The sequence below is a fragment of the Pleurodeles waltl genome, chromosome 3_2 (assembly GCF_031143425.1).
Source record: "Pleurodeles waltl isolate 20211129_DDA chromosome 3_2, aPleWal1.hap1.20221129, whole genome shotgun sequence".
NCBI lineage: Eukaryota > Metazoa > Chordata > Amphibia > Caudata > Salamandridae > Pleurodeles > Pleurodeles waltl.
The window spans coordinates 133,432,345-133,454,871 of record NC_090441.1 but is presented as its reverse complement, the minus strand read 5'-3'; the positions used below and the strand labels follow the sequence as shown (position 1 = coordinate 133,454,871).

Sequence of the window (22,527 nt, the reverse complement as noted above, 5' to 3'; positions counted from 1 at the left end):
TAAAAGTTAGTCACTTCAGCTCAGGATACCTTAGGGGCTGTCCTGACTGGTCAGTGACTCCTCCTTGTTGCTTTCTTTGTTTCCTCCAGCCTTGCCGCCAAAAGTGGGGGCCGTGGCCGGAGGGGGCGGGCAACTCCACTAAGCTGGAGTGCCCTGCTGTGCTGTGACAAAGGGGTGAGCCTTTGAGGCTCACCGCCAGGTGTTACAGCTCCTGCCTGGGGGCGGTGTTAGCATCTCCACCCAGTGCAGGCTTTGTTACCGGCCTCAGAGTGACAAAGGCACTCTCCCCATGGGGCCAGCAACATGTCTCTAGTGTGGCAGGCTGCTGGAACCAGTCAGCCTACACAGATAGTCGGTTAAGTTTCAGGGGGCACCTCTAAGGTGCCCTCTGTGGTGTATTTTACAATAAAATGTACACTGGCATCAGTGTGCATTTATTGTGCTGAGAAGTTTGATACCAAACTTCCCAGTTTTCAGTGTAGCCATTATGGTGCTGTGGAGTTCGTGTAAAACAGACTCCCAGACCATATACTCTTATGGCTACCCTGCACTTACAATGTCTAAGGTTTTGCTTAGACACTGTAGGGCACAGTGCTCATGCACTGGTACCCTCACCTATGGTATAGTGCACCCTGCCTTAGGGCTGTAAGGCCTGCTAGAGGGGTGTCTTACCTATACTGCATAGGCAGTGAGAGGCTGGCATGGCACCCTGAGGGGAGTGCCATGTCGACTTACTCATTTTGTTCTCACTAGCACACACAAGCTGGTAAGCAGTGTGTCTGTGCTGAGTGAGGGGTCTCCAGGGTGGCATAATACATGCTGCAGCCCTTAGAGACCTTCCCTGGCATCAGGGCCCTTGGTACCAGAGGTACCAGTTACAAGGGACTTATCTGGATGCCAGGGTGTGCCAATTGTGGAATCAAAAGTACAGGTTAGGGAAAGAACACTGGTGCTGGGGCCTGGTTAGCAGGCCTCAGCACACTTTCAATTCAAAACATAGCATCAGCAAAGGCAAAAAGTCAGGTTGTAACCATGCCAAGGAGGCATTTCCTTACACAACCCCCCCCCCCCCCCCCCCCCCCCCAAACGAAAGAGGATGAGACTAACCTTTCCCAAGAGAGTCTTCATTGTCTAAGTGGAAGAACCTGGAAAGGCCATCTGCATTGGCATGGGCAGTCCCAGGTCTGTGTTCCACTATAAAGTCCATTCCCTGTAGGGAGATGGACCACCTCAACAGTTTTGGATTTTCACCTTTCATTTGCATCAGCCATCTGAGAGGTCTGTGGTCAGTCTGAACTAGGAAGTGAGTACCAAAGAGGTATGGTCTCAGCTTCTTCAGGGACCAAACCACAGCAAAGGCCTCCCTCTCAATTGCACTCCAACGCTGCTCCCTGGGGAGTAACTTCCTGCTAATGAAAGCAACAGGCTGGTCAAGGCCATCATCATTTGTTTGGGACAAAACTGCCCCTATCCCATGTTCAGAGGCATCTGTTTGCTCAATGAATTGCTTGGAGTAATCTGGAGCTTTTAGAACTGGTGCTGTGCACATAGCTTGCTTCAGGGTGTCAAAGGCCTGTTGGCATTCTACAGTCCAGTTTACTTTCTTGGGCATTTTCTTGGAGGTGAGTTCTGTGAGGGCTGTCACAATGGATCCATATCCCTTCACAAACCTCCTATAGTACCCAGTCAAGCCAAGGAATGCCCTGACTTGAGTCTGGGTTTTTGGAGCTGCCCAGTCCAGAATAGTCTGGATCTTGGGTTGGAGTGGCTGAACTTGGCCTCCACCTACAAGGTGTCCCAAGTAAACCACAGTTCCCTGCCCTATCTGGCATTTGGATGCCTTGATAGAGAGGCCTGCAGATTGCAGGGCCTTCAAAACCTTCTTCAGGTGGACCAGGTAATCCTGCCAGGTGGAGCTGAAGACAGCAATATCATCAAGATAAGCTGCACTAAAGGATTCCAGCCAGCAAGGACTTGATTCACCAACCTTTGGAAGGTGGCAGGGGCATTCTTTAAACCAAAGGGCATAACAGTGAACTGATAATGCCCATCAGGTGTGGAGAATGCTGTCTTTTCTTTTGCTCCAGGGGCCATTCTGATTTGCCAGTACCCTGCTGTTAAGTCAAAGGTACTTAAGAATTTGGCAGCCCCTAATTTGTCTATGAGCTCATCAGCTCTAGGAATGGGATGGGCATCTGTCTTGGTGACAGAGTTGAGACCTCTGTAGTCCACACAAAACCTCATCTCTCTCTTTCCATCTTTGGTGTGAGGTTTGGGGACTAAGACCACTGGGCTAGCCCAGGGGCTGTCAGAGTGCTCTATTACTCCCAATTCCAGCATCTTGTGGACTTCCACCTTGATGCTTTCCTTAACTTGATCAGACTGTCTAAATATTTTGTTTTTGACAGGCATGCTGTCTCCTGTGTCCACATCATGGGTACACAGGTGTGTCTGACCAGGGGTTAGGGAAAAGAGTTCAGCAAACTGCTGCAGGACCTTCCTACAGTCAGACTGCTGTTGGCTAGAGAGGGTGTCTGAGTAGATCACTCCATCTACTGAGCCATCTTTAGGGTCTGATGAGAGGAGATCAGGGAGAGGTTCACTCTCAGCTTCCTGGTCCTCATCTGTCACCATCAACAGATTTACATCAGCCCTGTCATGGAAGAGCTTAAGGCGGTTTACATGGATCACCCTCTTGGGGCTCCTGCTTGTGCCCAGGTCTACCAGGTAGGTGACCTGACTCTTCCTTTCTAGTATTGGGTAAGGGCCACTCCATTTGTCCTGGAGTGCCCTGGGAGCCACAGGCTCCAGAACCCAGACTTTCTGCCCTGGTTGAAATTCAACCAGTGCAGCCTTTTGGTCATACCACAACTTATGGAGTTGTTGGCTGGCCTCAAGGTTTTTACTTGCCTTTTCCATGTACTCTGCCATTCTTGAGCGAAGGCCAAGTACATAGTCCACTATGTCTTGTTTAGGCTCATGAAGAGGTCTCTCCCAGCCTTCTTTAACAAGAGCAAGTGGTCCCCTTACAGGGTCGCCAAACAGAAGTTCAAAGGGTGAGAATCCTACTCCCTTCTGAGGCACCTCTCTGTAAGCGAAAAGCAGACATGGCAAGAGGACATCCCATCTCCTTTTGAGTTTCTCTGGGAGCCCCATGATCATGCCCTTTAATGTCTTGTTGAATCTCTCAACAAGGCCATTGGTTTGTGGATGATATGGTGTAGTGAATTTATAAGTCACCCCACATTCATTCCACATGTGTTTTAGGTATGCTGACATGAAGTTGGTACCTCTGTCAGACACCACCTCCTTAGGGAAGCCCACTCTGGTAAAGATACCAATGAGGGCCTTGGCTACTGCAGGGGCAGTAGTTGACCTAAGGGGAATAGCTTCAGGATACCTAGTAGCATGATCCACTACTACTAGGATGTACATATTTCCTGAGGCTGTGGGAGGTTCTAGTGGACCAACTATGTCCACACCCACTCTTTCAAAGGGGACCCCCACCACTGGAAGTGGAATGAGGGGGGCCTTTGGATGCCCACCTGATTTACCACTGGCTTGACAGGTGGGGCAGGAGAGGCAAAACTCCTTAACCTTCTGGGACATATTGGTCCAGTAGAAGTGGTTGACTAACCTCTCCCACGTCTTGGTTTGTCCCAAATGCCCAGCAAGGGGAATATCATGGGCTAAGGTCAGGATAAACTCTCTGAAACTGTGAGGCACTACCACTCTCCTAGTGGCACCAGGTTTGGGATCTCTTGCCTCAGTGTACAGGAGTCCGTCTTCCCAATAGACCCTATGTGTTCCATTTTTCTTGCCTTTGGACTCTTCAGCAGCTTGCTGCCTAAGGCCTTCAAGAGAGGGACAGGTTTCTTGTCCCTTACACAACTCTTCCCTTGAGGGTCCCCCTGGGCCGAAGAGCTCAACCTGATAAGGTTCCAGCTCCATAGGCTCAGTTCCTTCAGAGGGCAGAACTTCTTCCTGAGAAGAGAGGTTCTCTTTTTGGTGTTGTGTTGCAGCTGGTTTCCCAGCTGACTTTCCTTTTCTCTTGGTAGGCTGGGCCATTTTTCCAGACTCCAGCTCTACTTTTTCACCCTGTGCCTTGCACTGTGCCCTAGTCTTGACACACACCAGTTCAGGGATACCCAGCATGGCTGCATGGGTTTTCAGTTCTACCTCAGCCCATGCTGAGGACTCCAGGTCGTTTCCAAGCAAACAGTCTACTGGGATATTTGAGAAGACCACCACCTGTTTCAGGCCATTGACCCCTCCCCACTCTAAAGTTACCATTGCCATGGGATGTACTTTAGTTTGATTGTCAGCAATGGTGACTGGATAGGTTTGTCCAGTCAGGTATTGGCCAGGGGAAACCAGTTTCTCTGTCACCATGGTGACACTGGCACCTGTATCCCTCAGGCCCTCTACACTTGTCCCATTAATTAAGAGCTGCTGCCTGTATTTTTGCATGTTAGGGGGCCAGGCAGCCAGTGTGGCTAAATCCACCCCACCCTCAGAGACTAATGTAGCTTCAGTGTGACACCTGATTTGCTCTGGGCACACTGTTGATCCCACTTGGAGACTGGCCATTCCAGTTTTAGCTGGATGGGAGTTAGAAGTGGTATCTTTCTTGGGACAGGCCTTGTCTCCAGTTTGGTGTCCAGACTGACTACAGTTACGACACCAGGCCTTTTTGGGATCAAAGTTTTTACCCTTGTACCCAGAATTGTTTTGTGAAGAGGCTCTGGGCCCACCCTCCTGTGCAGGTTTTTGGGGGCCTGTAGAAGACTCTTTACTATTTTTGTTTTTGGCTGTCTCACCACCTTTCCCCTGGGGAGGTTTTGTGACCCCTTTCTTTTGGTCACCCCCTGTGGAAGTTTTGGACACCCTAGTCTTGACCCAATGGTCCGCCTTCTTTCCCAATTCTTGGGGAGAAATTGGTCCTAGGTCCACCAGATGCTGATGCAGTTTATCATTAAAACAATTACTTAATAGGTGTTCTTTCACAAATAAATTGTACAGCCCATCATAATCATTTACACCATTGCCTTGAATCCAACCATCTAGTGTTTTTACTGAGTAGTCTACAAAGTCAACCCAGGTCTGGCTCGAGGATTTTTGAGCCCCCCTGAACCTAATCCTATACTCCTCAGTGGAGAATCCAAAGCCCTCAATCAGGGTACCCTTCATGAGGTCATAAGATTCTGCATCTTTTTTAGAGAGTGTAAGGAGTCTATCCCTACACTTTCCTGTGAACATTTCCCAAAGGAGAGCACCCCAGTGAGATTTGTTCACTTTTCTGGTTTCACAAGCCCTCTCAAAAGCTGTGAACCATTTGGTGATGTCATCACCATCTTCATATTTAGTTACAATCCCTTTGGTGATTTTCAACATGTCAGGAGAATCTCTGACCCTAGTTATGTTGCTGCCACCATTGATGGGTCTTAGGCCCATCTCTTGTCTTTCCCTTTCTATGGCTAGGATCTGTTTTTCCAAAGCCAATCTTTTGGCCATCCTGGCTAACTGGATGTCCTCTTCACTGGAGTTATCCTCAGTGATTTCAGAGAGGCTGGACCCTCCTGTGAGGGAGCCAGCATCTCTGACTATTATTTTTGGAGTCAGGGCTTGAGAAGCCCTGTTCTCCCTAGATAGGACTGGTGGAGGGGATTCTTCCTCCAGTTCACTATCATCCTCCTCTGTGTTATCCACAGAGGGGTTGGCTCTATCATACTCTGCCAACAGCTCCTGGAGCTGTACTTTGGTAGGTCTGGAGCCCATTGTTATTTTTCTTATGTTACAGAGTGACCTTAGCTCTTTCATCTGGAGATGGAGGTAAGGTGTGGTGTCGAGTTCCACCACATTCATCTCTGTACTAGACATTATTCTTCTAAAAGTTGGAATGCTTTTAAGAATCTAAAACTAGTTCTAGAATCTAATTCAAACTTTTACAAACTTTTAAACTCTAAAAGAAATGCTAACAGGGACTAACACAAGGCCCTAGCAGGACTTTAAAGAATTTAGAAAACTTTTCAAATTGCAAAAATCAATTTCTAATGACAATTTTGGAATTTGTCGTGTGATCAGGTATTGGCCGAGTAGTCCAGCAAATGCAAAGTCTTGTACCCCACCGCTGATCCACCAATGTAGGAAGTTGGCTCTGTATGCACTATTTCAAAGTAAGGAATAGTATGCACAGAGTCCAAGGGTTCCCCTTAGAGGTAAGATAGTGGCAAAAAGAGATAATACTAATGCTCTATTTTGTGGTAGTGTGGTCGAGCAGTAGGCTTATCCAAGGAGTAGTGTTAAGCATTTGTTGTACATACACATAGACAATAAATGAGGTACACACACTCAGAGACAAATCCAGCCAATAGGTTTTGTTATAGAAAAATATATTTTCTTAGTTTATTTTAAGAACCACAGGTTCAAATTTTACATGTAATATCTCATTTGAAAGGTATTTCAGGTAAGTACTCTAGGAACTTTGAATCATTACTTTAGCAGGTATACTTTTTACATAAAACACAATAAGCTGTTTTAAAAGTGGACACAGTGCAATTTTCACAGTTCCTGGGGGAGGTAAGTTATTGTTAGTTTTAACAGGTAAGTAAGTCACTTACAGGTTTCAGTTTTTGGTCCAAGGTAGCCCACTATTGGGGGTTCAGAGCAACCCCAAAGTTATCACACCAGCAGCTCGGGGCCGGTCAGGTGCAAAGGTCAAAGAGGTGCCCAAAACACATAGGCTTCAATGGAGAGAAGGGGGTGTCCCGGTTCCAGTCTGCCAGCAGGTAAGTACCCGCGTCTTCGGAGGGCAGACCAGGGGGGTTTTGTAGGGCACCGGGGGGGACACAAGTCAGCACAGAAAGTGCACCCTCAGCAGCGCGGGGGCGGCCGGGTGCAGTGTGCAAACACGCGTCGGGTTTTTAATGGAAGTCAATGAGAGATCAAGGGATCTCTTCAGCGTTGCAGGCAGGCAAGGGGGGGGCTCCTCGGGGTAGCCACCACCTGGGCAAGGGAGAGGGCCTCCTGGGGGTCACTCCTGCACAGAAGTTCCGTTTCTTTAGGGGCTGGGGGCTGCGGGTGCAGGGTCTTTTCCAGCCGTCGGGAAATGGAGTTCAGACAGTCGCGGTCAGGGGGAGCCTGGGGATTCCCTCTGCAGGCGTCGCTGTGGGGGCACATGGGGGACAACTTTGGTTACTCACAGTCGTAGAGTCGCCGGAGGGTCCTCCCTGAGTTGGTTGTTCTCCACCAGTCGAGTCGGGGTCGCCGGGTGCAGTGTTGCAAGTCTCACGCTTCTTGCGGGGAGTTGCAGGGGTCTTTAAATCTGCTCCTTGTAACAAAGTTGCAGTTCTTTTGGAGCAGTGCCGCTGTCCTCGGGAGTTTCTTGTCTTTTTCGAAGCAGGGCAGTCCTCAGAGGATTCAGAGGTCGCTGGTCCCTTGGAAAGCGTCGCTGGAGCAGGGTTCTTTGGAAGGCAGGAGACAGGCCGGTGAGTCTGGGGCCAAGGCAGTTGGTGTCTTCTGTTCTTCCTCTGCAGGGTTTTTTTAGCTCAGCAGTCCTTCTTCTTGTAGTTGCAGGAATCTAGTTTCTAGGTTCAGGGAGAGCCCTTAAATACTAAATTTAAGGGCGTGTTTAGGTCTGGGGGGTTAGTAGCCAATGGCTACTAGCCCTGAGGGTGGGTACACCCTCCTTGTGCCTCCTCCCAAGGGGAGGGGGGCACATCCCTAATCCTATTGGGGGAATCCTCCATCTGCAAGATGGAGGATTTCTAAAAGTTAGAGTCACTTCAGCTCAGGACACCTTAGGGGCTGTCCTGACTGGTCAGTGACTCCTCCTTGTTGCTTTCTTTGTTTCCTCCAGCCTTGCCGCCAAAAGTGGGGGCCGTGGCCGGAGGGGGCGGGCAACTCCACTAAGCTGGAGTGCCCTACTGTGCTGTGACAAAGGGGTGAGCCTTTGAGGCTCACCGCCAGGTGTTACAGCTCCTGCCTGGGGGAGGTGTTAGCATCTCCACCCAGTGCAGGCTTTGTTACTGGCCTCAGAGTGACAAAGGCACTGTCCCCATGGGGCCAGCAACATGTCTCTAGTGTGGCAGGCTGCTGGAACCAGTCAGCCTACACAGATAGTCGGTTAAGTTTCAGAGGGCACCTCTAAGGTGCCCTCTGTGGTGTATTTTACAATAAAATGTACACTGGCATCAGTGTGCATTTATTGTGCTGAGAAGTTTGATACCAAACTTCCCAGTTTTCAGTGTAGCCATTATGGTGCTGTGGAGTTCGTGTAAAACACTCCCAGACCATATACTCTTATGGCTACCCTGCACTTACAATGTCTAAGGTTTTGCTTAGACACTGTAGGGGTACAGTGCTCATGCACTGGTACCCTCACCTATGGTATAGTGCACCCTGCCTTAGGGCTGTAAGGCCTGCTAGAGGGGTGTCTTACCTATACTGCATAGGCAGTGAGAGGCTGGCATGGCACCCTGAGGGGAGTGCCATGTCGACTTACTCATTTTGTTCTCACTAGCACACACAAGCAGGTAAGCAGTGTGTCTGTGCTGAGTGAGGGGTCTCCAGGGTGGCATAATACATGCTGCAGCCCTTAGAGACCTTCCCTGGCATCAGGGCCCTTGGTACCAGAGGTACCAGTTACAAGGGACTTATCTGGATGCCAGGGTGTGCCAATTGTGGAATCAAAAGTACAGGTTAGGGAAAGAACACTGGTGCTGGGGCCTGGTTAGCAGGCCTCAGCACACTTTCAATTCAAAACATAGCATCAGCAAAGGCAAAAAGTCAGGGGGTAACCATGCCAAGGAGGCATTTCCTTACAGCAGGATTTTGTATTACCATTCTGGCCGTACTAAATATGACCTTGTTACTCCTTTCAGATCAGAATCTACCACTCAAACACTATATGAGGTTAGCCCTAATGTTAGCCTATGAAAAGAGCAGGCCTCACAGCAGTGGAAAAACTAACTTAAGAGTTTTACTCTACCAGGACATATAAACTGTACAGGTACATGTCCTGCCTCTTATCTACATAGCACCCTGCCCTATGGGTTACCTAGAGCCTACCTTAGGGGTGACTTTTATGTAGAACATTTGGAGTTTAAGGCTTGGCAAGCGCTTTTAAATGCCAAGTCGAAGTGGCAGTGAAACTGCACACACAGGCCTTGCAATGGCAGGCCTGGGGCATGATTAATAGGCAACTTATGTGGGTGGCACAATCTGTGCTGCAGGCCCACTAGTAGCATTTAATCTGCAGGCCCTGGGCACATGTGGTGCACTTTACTGGGGTCTTACAAGTAGGTTAAATAAGCCAATTGGGTATGAACCCATGCCACCATGTTTTAAGGGACAGAGGATATGCGCTTTAGCACTGGATAGCAGTGGTAAAGTGCGCAGAGTCCTAAAACCAGCAAAAACAGTGTCCAAAAAGTGGAGGGAGGCAGGCAAAAAGTTAGGGGTCACCACCCTAAGGCGGTCTAATAGGTACCAACTGCGACTTCCATTGAGAGTCAAAGAATTCAAATTCATCCATCCAGATATCTAAAAGAGGTACGTGCAGAAATTTTGGGCCGACATTCACATGCCCTGCACAAGTTTAATGTTCCACAAGGAAACATCTGGCAGCCTCTGCGCGATAGACCGAATAGTCAAATTAAGTCTGCAGGAATTCCCCACTTCCCGTCTAGAAAGTTATATCACTAGCAGGCCATGGCAAAGTAATATAATTTCTCGGTCCTCACGAAGGAAGTCGTTTTTGTAACAAACACAAGCCGGGCCAGTTTTCCCTGTTTTTACTTCGAGTTCATAACAGACCCTTTCAGGGATGCTCCTTTTACCCTGACTCCTCAAGTTAGCCATCGTGATCAAATTAGAGATTGACAAGTTTCCCTTTGCAAGAACGGCTGCACTTCCTCACCTCACCCCACCCCATCTCCGGAATCCAAACAAAAAAGTATTTCCAGATGATCCCTCCATTCGCCTTTTAAACTTCTCACATTTCAAAGGACTAACTAACGACCTCCATGTGTGCGCATCAGCAGCTCAGTTCCTGTTGCAAACACGGAGACCAGTTTTTTGATACTCGAATATAATCTTCTTGGTCGGTATGTTAATTTCCCCGCTTTTACATTAAACCACATGACATAAGTTGTGGGGGCTGCTGTCCGGGCAGTGGTGTTTGCTTCGCCGTGTCTTGGCTGCAGGAGGCCAGCAGATGGCCCTGTTCTTGTCTTGCTGTCTGCAGACAGCATCTGCTTCCTATTGAATGACATACACCATTCCTGCTCCGTATTTTCCTTCTCTGGGGTGTGTAAGCGGCAATGGGTGTCCGCATACCTCCTGGAATCTTATTCTGAGGAGCTAATGCTGTGAAATGTGTTTTTCCTCTGCCTGCCAAGTCCCCGCCCGTGCAGCATGTCCCCTTCCTGTTGAGATAAGCTGACGCCTTGTTCTTGAAGCCAAACAGTGCTAAAGCCCTCGGCTCCCACGGCTTCCCAGCCGGTGCACACTGCTAGGAAGCTGAGGTAACTGGGCATACCAGGAGCTTCCTAAAACGATGAGGAGTTTGTAAATGTTTACAGTCCCAATCCTGCGTGTACAGTTTACTAACCAGTACTTTATAGTTACTTAAACGTCAACTATTAAGTTCTTTTGCAGGTTACTATGTACTTTTCCATTGCAGAAAGGATTGCTACCATAATAAACGTTTACGACCGCTAATGATTACATTTTCACAGAAAACCAAGAGTGGGTGTTTGTGGCAGCTTCACGGTTCTGTGGTAGTAACAAGCATAACCTTGTGAACTGCTGACAGCAAAGAACCACTACAGCCAGCGCCTAAGAGGCGGCCAGTGTATAATGAACTATAAGCGTTCTGTTGCCACCAGCCTGCATAACAAGCACTTCCAATTCAATGGTTATCACATTGGCTCGAGTTAGAGCTATTAGCGTAGTAAATTCCTAACTGGACTTTTCTTGCCACATAAATTGAAAATGAAAACTAAAATAGTTGACAGAAGCCAGCCAATTCAAGCGCAGCATGAGCGCGAGAGTTATTGGTTCCCTGCGTGAATGTCTAGAAAGGATCGCGGCTTGGATGAAAGGCAAACCGAAACCAGAGGAGGGGCATCACACGCTGTAACTGGAGGAAATGTGACCTAGTGTGATGGCCAACAAAAATGTTCACTTTGTGAAATCGCCTGGGAGGGAACTTAGCACACAAAGGAGGGACATTTCACAAACTGCACCAATAACAACATTTGCAATGCAACGGGTCTCGCGTTTGCTCATGTTAGAGCTGATCGCGTTGTAAACTCCTAACCCGACTTTTCATCTATCGACAAAAGTGCTTTTATGTACGTAACCCGAAAAAGTGAAATTAACTGTGTAAAGCGCTCGACTTCTGCCAAGTGAAATCGCGCTAGGAAAATAGAGAAAAAGTAGTCCACGATCCGACAGAAAACAGCGAGCCTCGCATGTTTTCTGTACTTGGTCGCTGCGCTCGAGGAGGGCTAACCACCGGAAAAGGCATGACGTGTGCATGCCTTCCACTAATGAAAGCTAGCAGATTTTACTAGGCAAGTCCACGAACCAATGAAACACACTGACGTGACGTCGACAGGGCTCTGAGCCTTTTTTTAATAACTAAAGCGTCTCGCCGCGATGCGCGAGCGCATGCAACGCAGGCTCAACCCTAAAAATGAAGCATTTAAGACAAGCACAACAAAGAATGAAGGGCGGTAGATTACAAAAGGCCAGAACGATTGTGCTTCGATCCTAAAAATGGCCGCACACTTCATGCATTAGCACCCTTTCTCCTTAATGCAGGACAGGGACCGTCCATCTTTAACATGGGAACATAACTGCGGATTATTATTGTGGCAATTACCGGATGGCAGAGTGCATAACTTCTATATAGCTACTATTGTTTATTTAGAATGTTATTTGTGCCTGGTTGTTTCCCAGGAGCTTTCAACATTTCCCTCGTTACAACACCATGTAGGTGGGCAGAACGTCTTCTACCAGTGATAATATGGGCGTAAGTAGACAGGAAGACAAATATAAAAATTGTAACACACGAGAGAGGTGGCTGGAATAATCTTTGTCATTGTGTCTTTAATAGAATCCAGACTCCTTGTCCCTTTAATGGGGGAGATTTTCCATTCTGTTACAAGACCAAAGGTCTGTTTGTCAAGTTTGAAGCTCTGCAATAACATTGCAGTTCGCATGATCAATTGGTTTGTGAAGGTAAATGCTGTAGATCAATCCACTTATTTAAGAATGTACTCACAAGGAGACCAGTTAAGGTATCCTTTAAATGCCTTTGCTCCTCTAGCAGAGTAGACACTAAACAGTAAAACATCAATGCCAACTTCAGCCATAATCCATCTGGCAAGAATAGATGGAGATCCTGACTTAAGTGTTTTTGTAAGAAATCAATAACTGCAAAGTTAAAGGAGGATTAAAAAGCAGAAGTTTGGGATTCATAATTATGCTTATATGAAACTACACATAGGTTTTTAAATTGATGGAAAGCAGGCTAAAAAATAAACCAGGACATTGCTTTGGGGCATCTAATCACATACACTGTGCGGAGGGAAAGAGCTGTTAGCCACATCTAAAGCTCCTACATCAGATACTCTTCTAAAGAATCACAAACACAAGAGCATGGTTAATTTATCTGACAGTTGCTTGTGAAAGGGCATTTCATTACTGGGCCAAGGCAAAATTAAATCAGATGCCAACTTTATGTCCTATAGAGCTGAACAGTTTTAATCTTGCTGGACATTTTTGACCAAGGTATAACATAGCTGATCGCTATGAAGTAACCATTCTATAGGCCTTGCCTGAAACATAAACAGATAGCAAAACATTTACCCCCTCTACTAGAAGTGCAGATACAAAATCAATCTTTTGTTCCGCTCACCAGCTAACCCAGGCCATCCAGGTATATTTCCAACCAGATTAAATGGAAGGAGCCCCTGAATCGTAGCTCGCTGACAGTACTTCATGCAAAGAACCTAGGACATGCCAGGGCAGACCTGAAATCTTAAACACTATAAGACTACGATGGCTCTTGAGCACTGAATCGTGGGGGTGATCTTGGGGATCTGTAAACAAGTGAGGAAATGGAGGGAGAAATCAGACCGCTCCAGAAGTTGGGGGAGCTACACTTGGGGCAGCCATAAAGATGTCATTAATCGTTTTGAGACAAAGTCCCTCTTCTGGTTTATCCGAGTTCAGAGAATCCACATGAAAGGAGGGAGGTGTTACCCAGAATTGAGTCCCACCACTGTAGAAATGAGTCTTCTGCTTCTAGATATAGTCACAAACTGAAGACGCATCGGTCTATGCAATTTAATTGCGAAACAGCGAGATCTAGGTGATTTGGACCTCAAAGGTGAAGTTTTTTTGTTAAACATATTGGGCTCTCGGGTCTGATTAGTTTTGACTTTAAGAAATTTGGAACCCTGTCTACTACTGAGTTGGAGAGACACGGGAGGTACTCTGCCTGAAGTAGAATCCCTCTGGTCAGACGGTGATATATGATGTGATATCTTGAACTCTGCCATAAATGCATTTTCTATTCCGGGCCTCAATATGGGGAAGCCACTACTTCAACCCTTCTTTTGCCTTTGGGAAAAAGGAAGGTAAGGCTGAGTAAGGAAGGCCACTATGAAGAGAGTGTTTTGAGACATTGTGGCACCCAGTAAAGAAGTAGAGGCCAGAAAATACTTGCATGAATGAGGACAGAAGTCCCACAATCCGACGCAGGGCAAAACTGTTCAATTTGAGGGCCAACAGAATATATATATTTTTTTCTTTTAATTAGTTTGATATTTTTCTGCAGGAGAATGAGTGCCACTTCGATGGACTCTGTTGTGAAGCCCGCAAATTGAATTATCTGTAACGGAACAAAGACAGATTTCTTTTGTCTTTTCTTAGAACCAAACCCCCGGATGGGGGAAACTGCTCACAGTATTTGAGATTCTAGCAATTGCTTGAAATGGGCCATCTTTAACATATCATACAGATATATTTTGTCTAACACAGTGACATCTCAGTAATTCAACAACTGAATTTAGGAGTTTGCTAAAACTCCAAAGGACTGAGGCGAGGCCGAATGGAAGCGACTTGAGATGATGCAGAAACTGTATAACGTACCGGTGAGATTAATGGATTGGGACAAATAGGTATGCATCTTTCAGATCAACCTTGCCAAATATTCTCCTGTCTGTAAGGCATCCCTTAAAGAATCTACCCCTTCCATCTTGAAATGTTTGTAAAATACAAAATTGTTCAGAAGGTTCAGATTTATAACTGGACAGTAACACTCTTCCGAAACTAAACACAATGTTTGTAGGAAATCTAGTTACTGGTTGAAGGGGTGACTCCCTTCTCAAGAAGCAACAATAATTCCTGTTGGGGGAAACGTAAGCAAGTCCCAAATCAACCAGTGCTGAACAGACTGGTAGCTTGGCACAAAAGCAGTCAAGCTTAACGTAAAGGCACTTTGTAAAGTATTTATGAACCACTTCAAACAGTAATAGTGAAAATATAACACAAGAAAAATCCCACACCAATTTAGAAAAATGGAGCAAATTTTAATAAACTATTTGACACCAAAACAACAGAAATCTAATCAGTAGAACCAGAGCTATGCAATCTTAAAGATTTAAGTGAAAATCGTGCCTAGAAGCACAAAGTACCAACTGTGGATATTTGGTCGCACCGGACTGGGTAACCGCAATGGAGCTTGGGCCAGATACAGGTACCAAGTTAGGCACACTCCCCAAAGAACCTTAATTCTGGTTTGCAGAGTGTTGAGTGTTGTGAAATCCCACATTGAGGTTCTCAGGAAGCTGCAATGCAGAGTCCTGCATTGTCATTGAGGATTCTGTCATTGAGAGGGTAATGCGAAGGCCAGTGCCAAGGATGCAGGGCAAGCTGTGGTTTAAGGTTGTGATGCGATGTCTTGTGGCATGGTCAAGGATGCTGTTTACGAGGGACTTAAGATGTGAAGGCCTGCGTCGAGGATGCATTGCACAGTGGTGGTTCTGTGGAAGCTGCAGGTGATGCGTTGTGCTGCATCTGCCCTTCTCACAGGGCCACAGCTGGATTGGAAGAGCACTTTCAGGCTCACTTCCAAGGTCGAGGACTGGGGAGGCACCACTTGGATACAGGACTCGCAGCAGGCAGTGTACAGGTTGTTGGTTGAAGGTGGTTGAAGCTTTTTGTGTCCCTGTGGTTCTGATGAGGAGGCCAGCCAACCTGTCCTTGGAGTCTCTCTGATGGTTCTGGGTTCAAGATGCAGGTCCAGTTCTTTTTACTCTGGCAGCAGAGTAAAAGTCCTTCTTATAGAGCTGCAGAATAGACCTTCTGAGCCTCCCACAGGTCCAGAAGTGTACTGAAGAGTTAGATCTGGGGGTCCAATATTTATACCTGGTGCCCACTTTTAATTAAGAGATGGTTCTGGAGGTTCCCACTCCCAGAGGACAGAGTATGGACATATCAAGTTACTGGATCATGGACATTTGACCCTACTGTGATTTTGCAATGAACTGAACTAGCATAATTTATTATGAAGTTTGTTTGTGCCTATTAAGATTATGCTGATTTATGTTTTGCTACCCGTGGATAATGCTGTGTATGATTAATCAGTGATTTTTTTGTCTTAAATGTTGTCCAATTGGTTGAATGAAACAGGAATACCAGTGTGATCATGAAATGAAATGTCTTGATCTATAAAGTCATTGTTGTTAGCATCTTGGACGAGGTACTTAGGTTCTTTGTTGTATTTTAATCGTGGTTCAATCTAGCATGAATCTAAAGATTCAACCCCCTTTGTTTTACAATTTTCTAGAAGTGGCGTTTTTGAAATTGTGACTTAAAATTAACTTTACCATTAAAGAGGGTTGTAAATTACAGTTCTTTAGACACTAAACTTGACATTTCTATATGCTCCCAATTGGAAGTTTTCACTACCAGGATCTGTAAAACTTGAAAGTACACGTCCAACTTTTTTTTTTTTTTTTAAATACACTGCACCCTGCACCTTCTGGACTGCATAGGGTCTACCATAGGGGTGACTTTTATGTATTAATAAAAAAAAAAGGGGAGGTTTGGGCCTGGCAAGAGGCTTACCTTGCCAGGTCGACATGTTGGATTAAAACTGTACACACAAGCTACAGTGGCAGGCCTGAGACATGTTTAAAGGGCTACCTAAATAGGTGGCACAATAAGTGCGTCAGGCCTATGAGTATCATTTAATTTACAGACCCTGGGTACAGGTAGTGTCACTTTGGTAGGAACATACAAGTAAATTAAAATGCCAAATGGGCGTATGCCGATCTTCTCATTTTTGAAGGAGATAACACAAGCACTTTAACACTGGTTAGCAGTGGGAAAGTGGGTAGAGTGATAAGGCAAGCAAAAACGAACTTAGCAAAAAAGGGAGGATGGAAAGCAAAAGTTGGGGGGGGAAACTGTGCCAAGGATATCTGGTTCTACAATGTTGCTGAGAAAACCTAGAAAGATAAGGGCAGTACCACTTTTTTGACTGCAGCACATCATGAGCCATCAGTAATGTGACCATGTAAAAAGGGCTCCATGCCTGCCACAGCAGTCTAGCTGGGTACTTTGAAACTGCCATTTCAATCTGTTTAAATCATGCTATTAATAACATTCCTTTATGGTGTATTGTAGTTAAAAGTAGGATACATGTATTTAACATTGTTACCTGTCCTTGCATTGTAAAAGGCCCCAAACCCCTTTTTTACTATAGCAAGGCTGGCTGTGTCATAGAAACATTGGGTTACTTTATTACAACTAATCTAGTTAATTTCAGCTTGATAATAACTAGGAAAATACTTCAAACACTCCTTTTTATAGACAAACAAAATCCAACTTCATACCAAAGTCTAATTTTATCTATTTGAGAAATAATGACTTTAGAAAATTCTTATCTGCCGAAAGCCTCTGGTAGCTTTTTCAGAGTTAATCCCCAACACCTCATATAGCAGCCTGCTGGCACCCTGCAAAGAGGTGGGAATAGCTCTCAGTAAAGGGAACATAAAAGCCTTGGGTCAGAGGAGGTCTGACCTCCTGACAAGGTACCCGGGGATGTGCTCACCAACTGCACAGGCTTCATAGGGCCATCCCCTGTCACAGGCATATCTAACGCACACCTAGGCTTTCTCTCTCTGTTGTCCAGGTAGTCGGAATCAGGACTGCGGAGGGAGAGCTGTTTAAGAACTAGTTAGCACGGAGACTTTCTCATTTTCCTAGACGCACCTCAGAGGTGTGATCAAAGTTCTGCCCAGAGGAAGAAAGGGTCTGCCATGTTGGATTTTGGCACAGTAAACATTATGGGATTGTTTAGGGCCAAACCCCCAGGAAGTGATGTTAAAGTGTGTAGAGTTGCTCCTGGAAACTTTGTCCCTATTGATCAGGGAGTCCACCACCCATAGGCTAATGCCAGGCATAAATGTGGCACCCCTGGACACATCTGAACCTGATGAAAACAGGAGGACTGCACTTGTAGTAGAACCTGTGAAGAGAGACCCCAATGACTTGACCAGCTCCCATTTGTACCCATGGCAGAGAAGTGGACTCTAAGGGTTAGTTAGCTGACCTCCTATTAAGCTACAAAAGCTGCAAGAAGCTTACATTTTTCAAGAGCCCTACTGACCAGTTCTAACTGGATTTTCCCTGGACTCTGGTAGTGGCATCTGTGAAAGTAAGCCATAACCCTCTAGTGGTGCCCACAATGTCTTGGACCCTTGGATGGTCGTTAGTGTACTCCTCAGACCATAACATCTGCTAACCTCAACACTTTAACTTTTTTAGACTTTTTTCTCTAGAGAATCATCAGACCAGAACCGGTGCTGACCGGAACAGACCTTCAGTCTGCCCGTCAAATCACTGGTCTGGATCAACTTGTAGGTTTCTCCTGCTAAAAGCATTTCGACTTGTAGTAAAGATTTTGAGTCTGAACGCACAGAGGAAAGGCTTCACCGAGGTTGAAGTTAAACAGCATCTGACTGCTGACTAGAGCTTCCTGGGCGCACAGATAGTGGATTTTGCCCCTTCTAAGCTTTCTCACCATCAGCGACGACTGCATCGGGTTATCTGAGGAGCCCAGACTCGCACCAACAACCTACGGTTCACCTGGTTGCCGTCATCGTACCCTCCTAGGCATCCAGCATGCAGCCTGACCCATCAGCACTGTCTTTTCTGCAGGAAATCCTCTAAGCCAGAATGTAAAGTTTACATTTGGACAAATCTAGTCCCAGTACCTGACCTGCAGTACCTCGCCCTTAACTTTTGACTTGGACTGGGTCTTGTTGGACCAAATAACCACAATTGGGGTTTTGCACTTTTAGGCACTATTTTGACTTACAACCTCTAAAATTCACATTATTGATTACCTAAATCCGATTTCGTTTTGGTGTCTATTTGTTCATTAAACATAAATTAGATTAGGATTTTTATTGTGTTGTGTGTTCTACTTTGTAACTTTAGTATTGATAAATGAATTGCATATTTTAACTAAGTTAAGCCTGTCTGCTCTCTTCTACAGCTACCAAGGGTTGAGCTCAGGGTTAACATATTAAGACCTAACTGGACCTGGTACAGGATTGTGCATTGTTACTTGGTGAAGATTCGCATCCCCTCCAACTATTAATCCACTTTCCACCAGAATCCCAACTCTGTTTCTAAGGGCAGCAGAAAGGTCACCTTCTCTGACAGAAAAGGATGGTGTGATTGCTATCTGTTATGGGATGCTGGGAGATTGAACTGATTTTCGACCCTCTCTAAGCAAAAACAGAGACAAAAAAACTTTCATAAATTTGATAAGGCACTAGAAAATGTTTCTTCCAAGAAACTTTATTGGGATTTTTGTTAATAAAAAACAGCTTCACAAGAATCAAGGCATAGAGAATTGGGCAAATATTTACTGTCTCTAATGTAAGTCATCTTCACAATAAAGTTAGACTCAGAAAATTGAATGTTATTCTTGCGATTGTAAGAAATAAGTGTAATGCACTGCAGAGGGAAGAGGCTTAGTACATTCTAGACTATGTTGGACAGAATGATTGGGAAGTCTGAACCAATTACTGCTGACTGGGTAGCAAGGGTCATGGAGCATTGGGGATAGTGGAGACACCTTCGTATGAGACCCTTCAAGTGAGTGAGTGTGTGAGAGTGAGAAGGGAATAACATTTTTTTTAAAACTAACGTACACATGTACACACCACCAGTAAGGTAATCTAGATAAGAAAGAAGGGCATTATTATTATTATTCCAGTGAGTTAGTGTGTAATGCGGTCTTCAATCCCTCCAGGATGACATCCCAGTCTTTGACAATGGGGAGCTTGCAGACACCTCTAGCCTCCCTGGCCCCATTTTAGGAGCGCATTGTTGTGACTTTTCTAATGACATAAAAGTAAGTACATAGGAAATGCCCTTGCCATTGGGATCACTGAACAGAGGTCTCATTGCTTCAGGTCCCACTCACACAAAAGGATGATGGATGTGTGCTGAAACTTTTCGAACACTCGCCTCCAATTACAGATCTGGGTTAAATCCATCATTCTTTTGCTCACCATGCCACTCCAGTTTGAACCTAGCCAAATCCAAATCAGTCTTGACCCTGCTCCCTGTAGGAACAGTACAGCCCGAACTGCCAGGCCAGGTCTTCCCTGGACAGGAAACTTCAGATCCTTTTCTTACTAGAACTGCCTGTCTTCACCCTCCTTCTTTACCTATCTGCAGCTGGGAGACTCTAGTCGACTTTGGGGTGCTCTGAATCCAGTGCTATCCTATTGCTGAACCTATGTGGGCTAACGAGGAGATGCCAAATTTGACAATGTCAAACGTTTTTAGTGCCTGAGTTCACAGATGGGTAGCAGTTAAGGTGCACTAGGGATGATGCAACTGAGAACGAGAGGTGATGGTTCTCAACTTTATTAAAGGGTTAGTGGTTTGAGTAGGGGGATGTGTTTGCCAGCTGACTCCGTTTTTGGACTTTGATCACTTGCATTGGATGTTGTTTTTGCAGTTAGTATTGAATGGCATTCATAAAGTAATCTTCATGTAGACCATAAAGGCACCAATAGGGCCAACGCTTTAACCTTTAGACTTGGCTTCTGCTTGTTGCTGATCACAGGTTAAATTAACAGCGCCTGGATACCCTCACAGGTGATAAGTTGCACCATATAGATCCACATAACATAACAGCAGGTTTCCAGCCCAGCATGACTTTTTAAAAATGGAACCGGAAGTCCAAGGCTTTATGTGCAACATATGGTGAAACACAGCTAAGCATTCTCATTGTTTTTGCTCAAATGTGTATGGTGTAGATCAGTGGTTCCCAACCTGTGGGCCGGGGACCCCTAGGGGCCCGCGAAGCCTCCTCAGGGGGTCCGCGACTTCTTAAAAAATTTAATATTATTAGGTCCCAGCTATCAGTCCCAGCTATCAGTAATGACTCCGTGGGGGTCCCCAGGTTCCAATAATGATTAACTGGGGGTCCCCAGGCTCCAGTATTGATAAAATAGGGGGACACAGAAGTGAAAAGGTTGGGAACCACTGGTGTAGATCATAAAATGTTCATTGATTTGTCAGAAATGCAGTATAAAAGTTCGTACAAACTAATAATTTTATTACCTTAATAGAGAAATATTGAAAGTGAAGAGATGGCCTCCATGTTGCAGAGTGTTGGGCAAACTGTTGGTTGGAGAAGTCACAGGATTTTAGAAGATTTTGATGAAAATGACAGCCCAGTTCCAGATAAATTTCGAAAGATTCCTTCTTCAAGCTCTCTTAACACTCTCCGAATGTCTTTGAGGAAGCGGATGCCTTTGAAACCAGTGCAAGTCAATATAAGTGAGAACCCAACTTGGGAAAGTTTAGAATTTAAAGACAAACAGCGCCCCTTTCAGACCATGAGAAGAACAGCTAAAAATGCTTTTGGAAACGTGTCTCAGGTATTTATATTTCGAGATGGAAGTGCCATAACAAATGGTTACTCCATTTGTTTGTCTGCATTGTAAGTGGATATGTTTGTCTACATACGTTACACTGTCTTAAAATCAACAACCGACGTCGAATTGGGTATTCTGCTCATAATTTAATGCCATCCGGGCAATCTTAACATAACTTTCTGATCCAGTACTTTTCTAAACCTGCGCCTGTGGGTAGATTAGTCAAATAAATGACAAGGCATGAGTCCAATCTAAAACAATTTACAGCCGTTTGTTTACTTGTAAGAAATACTATTAGCAAATCTGAAATCCACATTTTCTTACCATGTTTTATAGCACCAGTTCAACTTTCAGAAGTCAAAATGCAGAGAGAAAATGTCCTTCAGAACCTATGAGGCGCATCTTATTTTTAAACTGAGAAATGCCTTCAACAATAATGTAATGTTCTCTTGAATGTGTATTTTAAAAGCAATGTGAATGCCTACAAGTGGAAGAAGGTACTGTTTTATTGGAGCACTGATCTTTCTCACACACCTTTACTCTTCTGTTGTATGTCATTGAGTGCATGGAAAAGCATACCCATGGAATCCACTAAATTGCTTTGTAGCCATTGTGTATGTAAATGTATGCATTTTATACGTGGGATAACCCAGGGTAGAATTGCATGTTTTGAAAATCTGAATTTTCTAAATCTATTTTTTACTGATTGGTTTCTTGGTCATAGAGTCACTGATGGACATCCTGGATTGATGATTAACCACTTTGCTGCCAGGCCTTTTCCCCCTCGGCTGCCGAGCCTTTTTTTTTGGCAATTTAGGGTAGTTCGCGCTTAGGCCCTCGTAACCTTTTGTCCACATAAGCTATCCACGCCAAATTTGCGTCCTTTTTTCCCCCAACATCCTAGGGATTCTAAAGGTACCCAGAGTTTGTGGGTTCCCTTGGAGGAGACCAAGAAATTAGCCACAATACAGCTAAAATGTAGTCCGTCCCCCCCCCCCCCCCCCAAAAGGAAAAAAGTGCTGCAGAAGAAAGCCTGTGATTTCTCCCCCTCCCCTTCACCCCACCCCCTGTTCCCCACCTGAAAATGGCATAAACAAAGGGTTTGCGGGGCTAAAATCACCGTCTTCCCAGCTTTCAGGAACAGGCAGACTTGAATCAGAAAACCACAATTTTGGCATTTTACTCTGACGTACCCCATTTTTACTAAAAAAAATGTTTGTGTGTGTGTGCATTCAGCCTCCTTCCAGTTAGTGACAGAAATGGGTGTAAAACAAATGGTAGATCCCGGACAGATAAACATTTCTGAAAAGTAGACAAAATTCTGAATTCAGCAAGGGGTCATTTGTGTAGATATTCGAAGGTTTTCCTGCAGAAAGTAACAGCTGAAATAAAAAATTTGAAATAGAGTTGAAAAAAACAGCCATTTCTGTCCACGTTTTCCTCTAACATTTTCCAGCTATGGCAGATTTTTGATAGCAATATACTGTTATGTCTGCTGGACCCTTCTGGGTCCGGCGATGAATAGGGCTTGTAAGTC

The 22,527-nt window shown here is 45.3% G+C and overlaps 1 protein-coding gene across 5 annotated transcripts in view; it reads left to right on the top strand.

The window, feature by feature from the left end:
- Positions 1 to 22,527, top strand: part of PIMREG (PICALM interacting mitotic regulator) — a 66,161-nt gene that overhangs the window by 15,437 nt on the left and 28,197 nt on the right. For all 5 annotated transcript variants that reach the window (XM_069226996.1, XM_069226997.1, XM_069226998.1 and 2 more), the window contains exon 2: positions 20,682 to 20,993. In XM_069226996.1, the coding sequence (XP_069083097.1) occupies positions 20,703 to 20,993 (291 nt within the window). In that variant the 5' untranslated portion in view covers positions 20,682 to 20,702. The remainder of the gene's footprint in view (positions 1 to 20,681; positions 20,994 to 22,527) is intronic.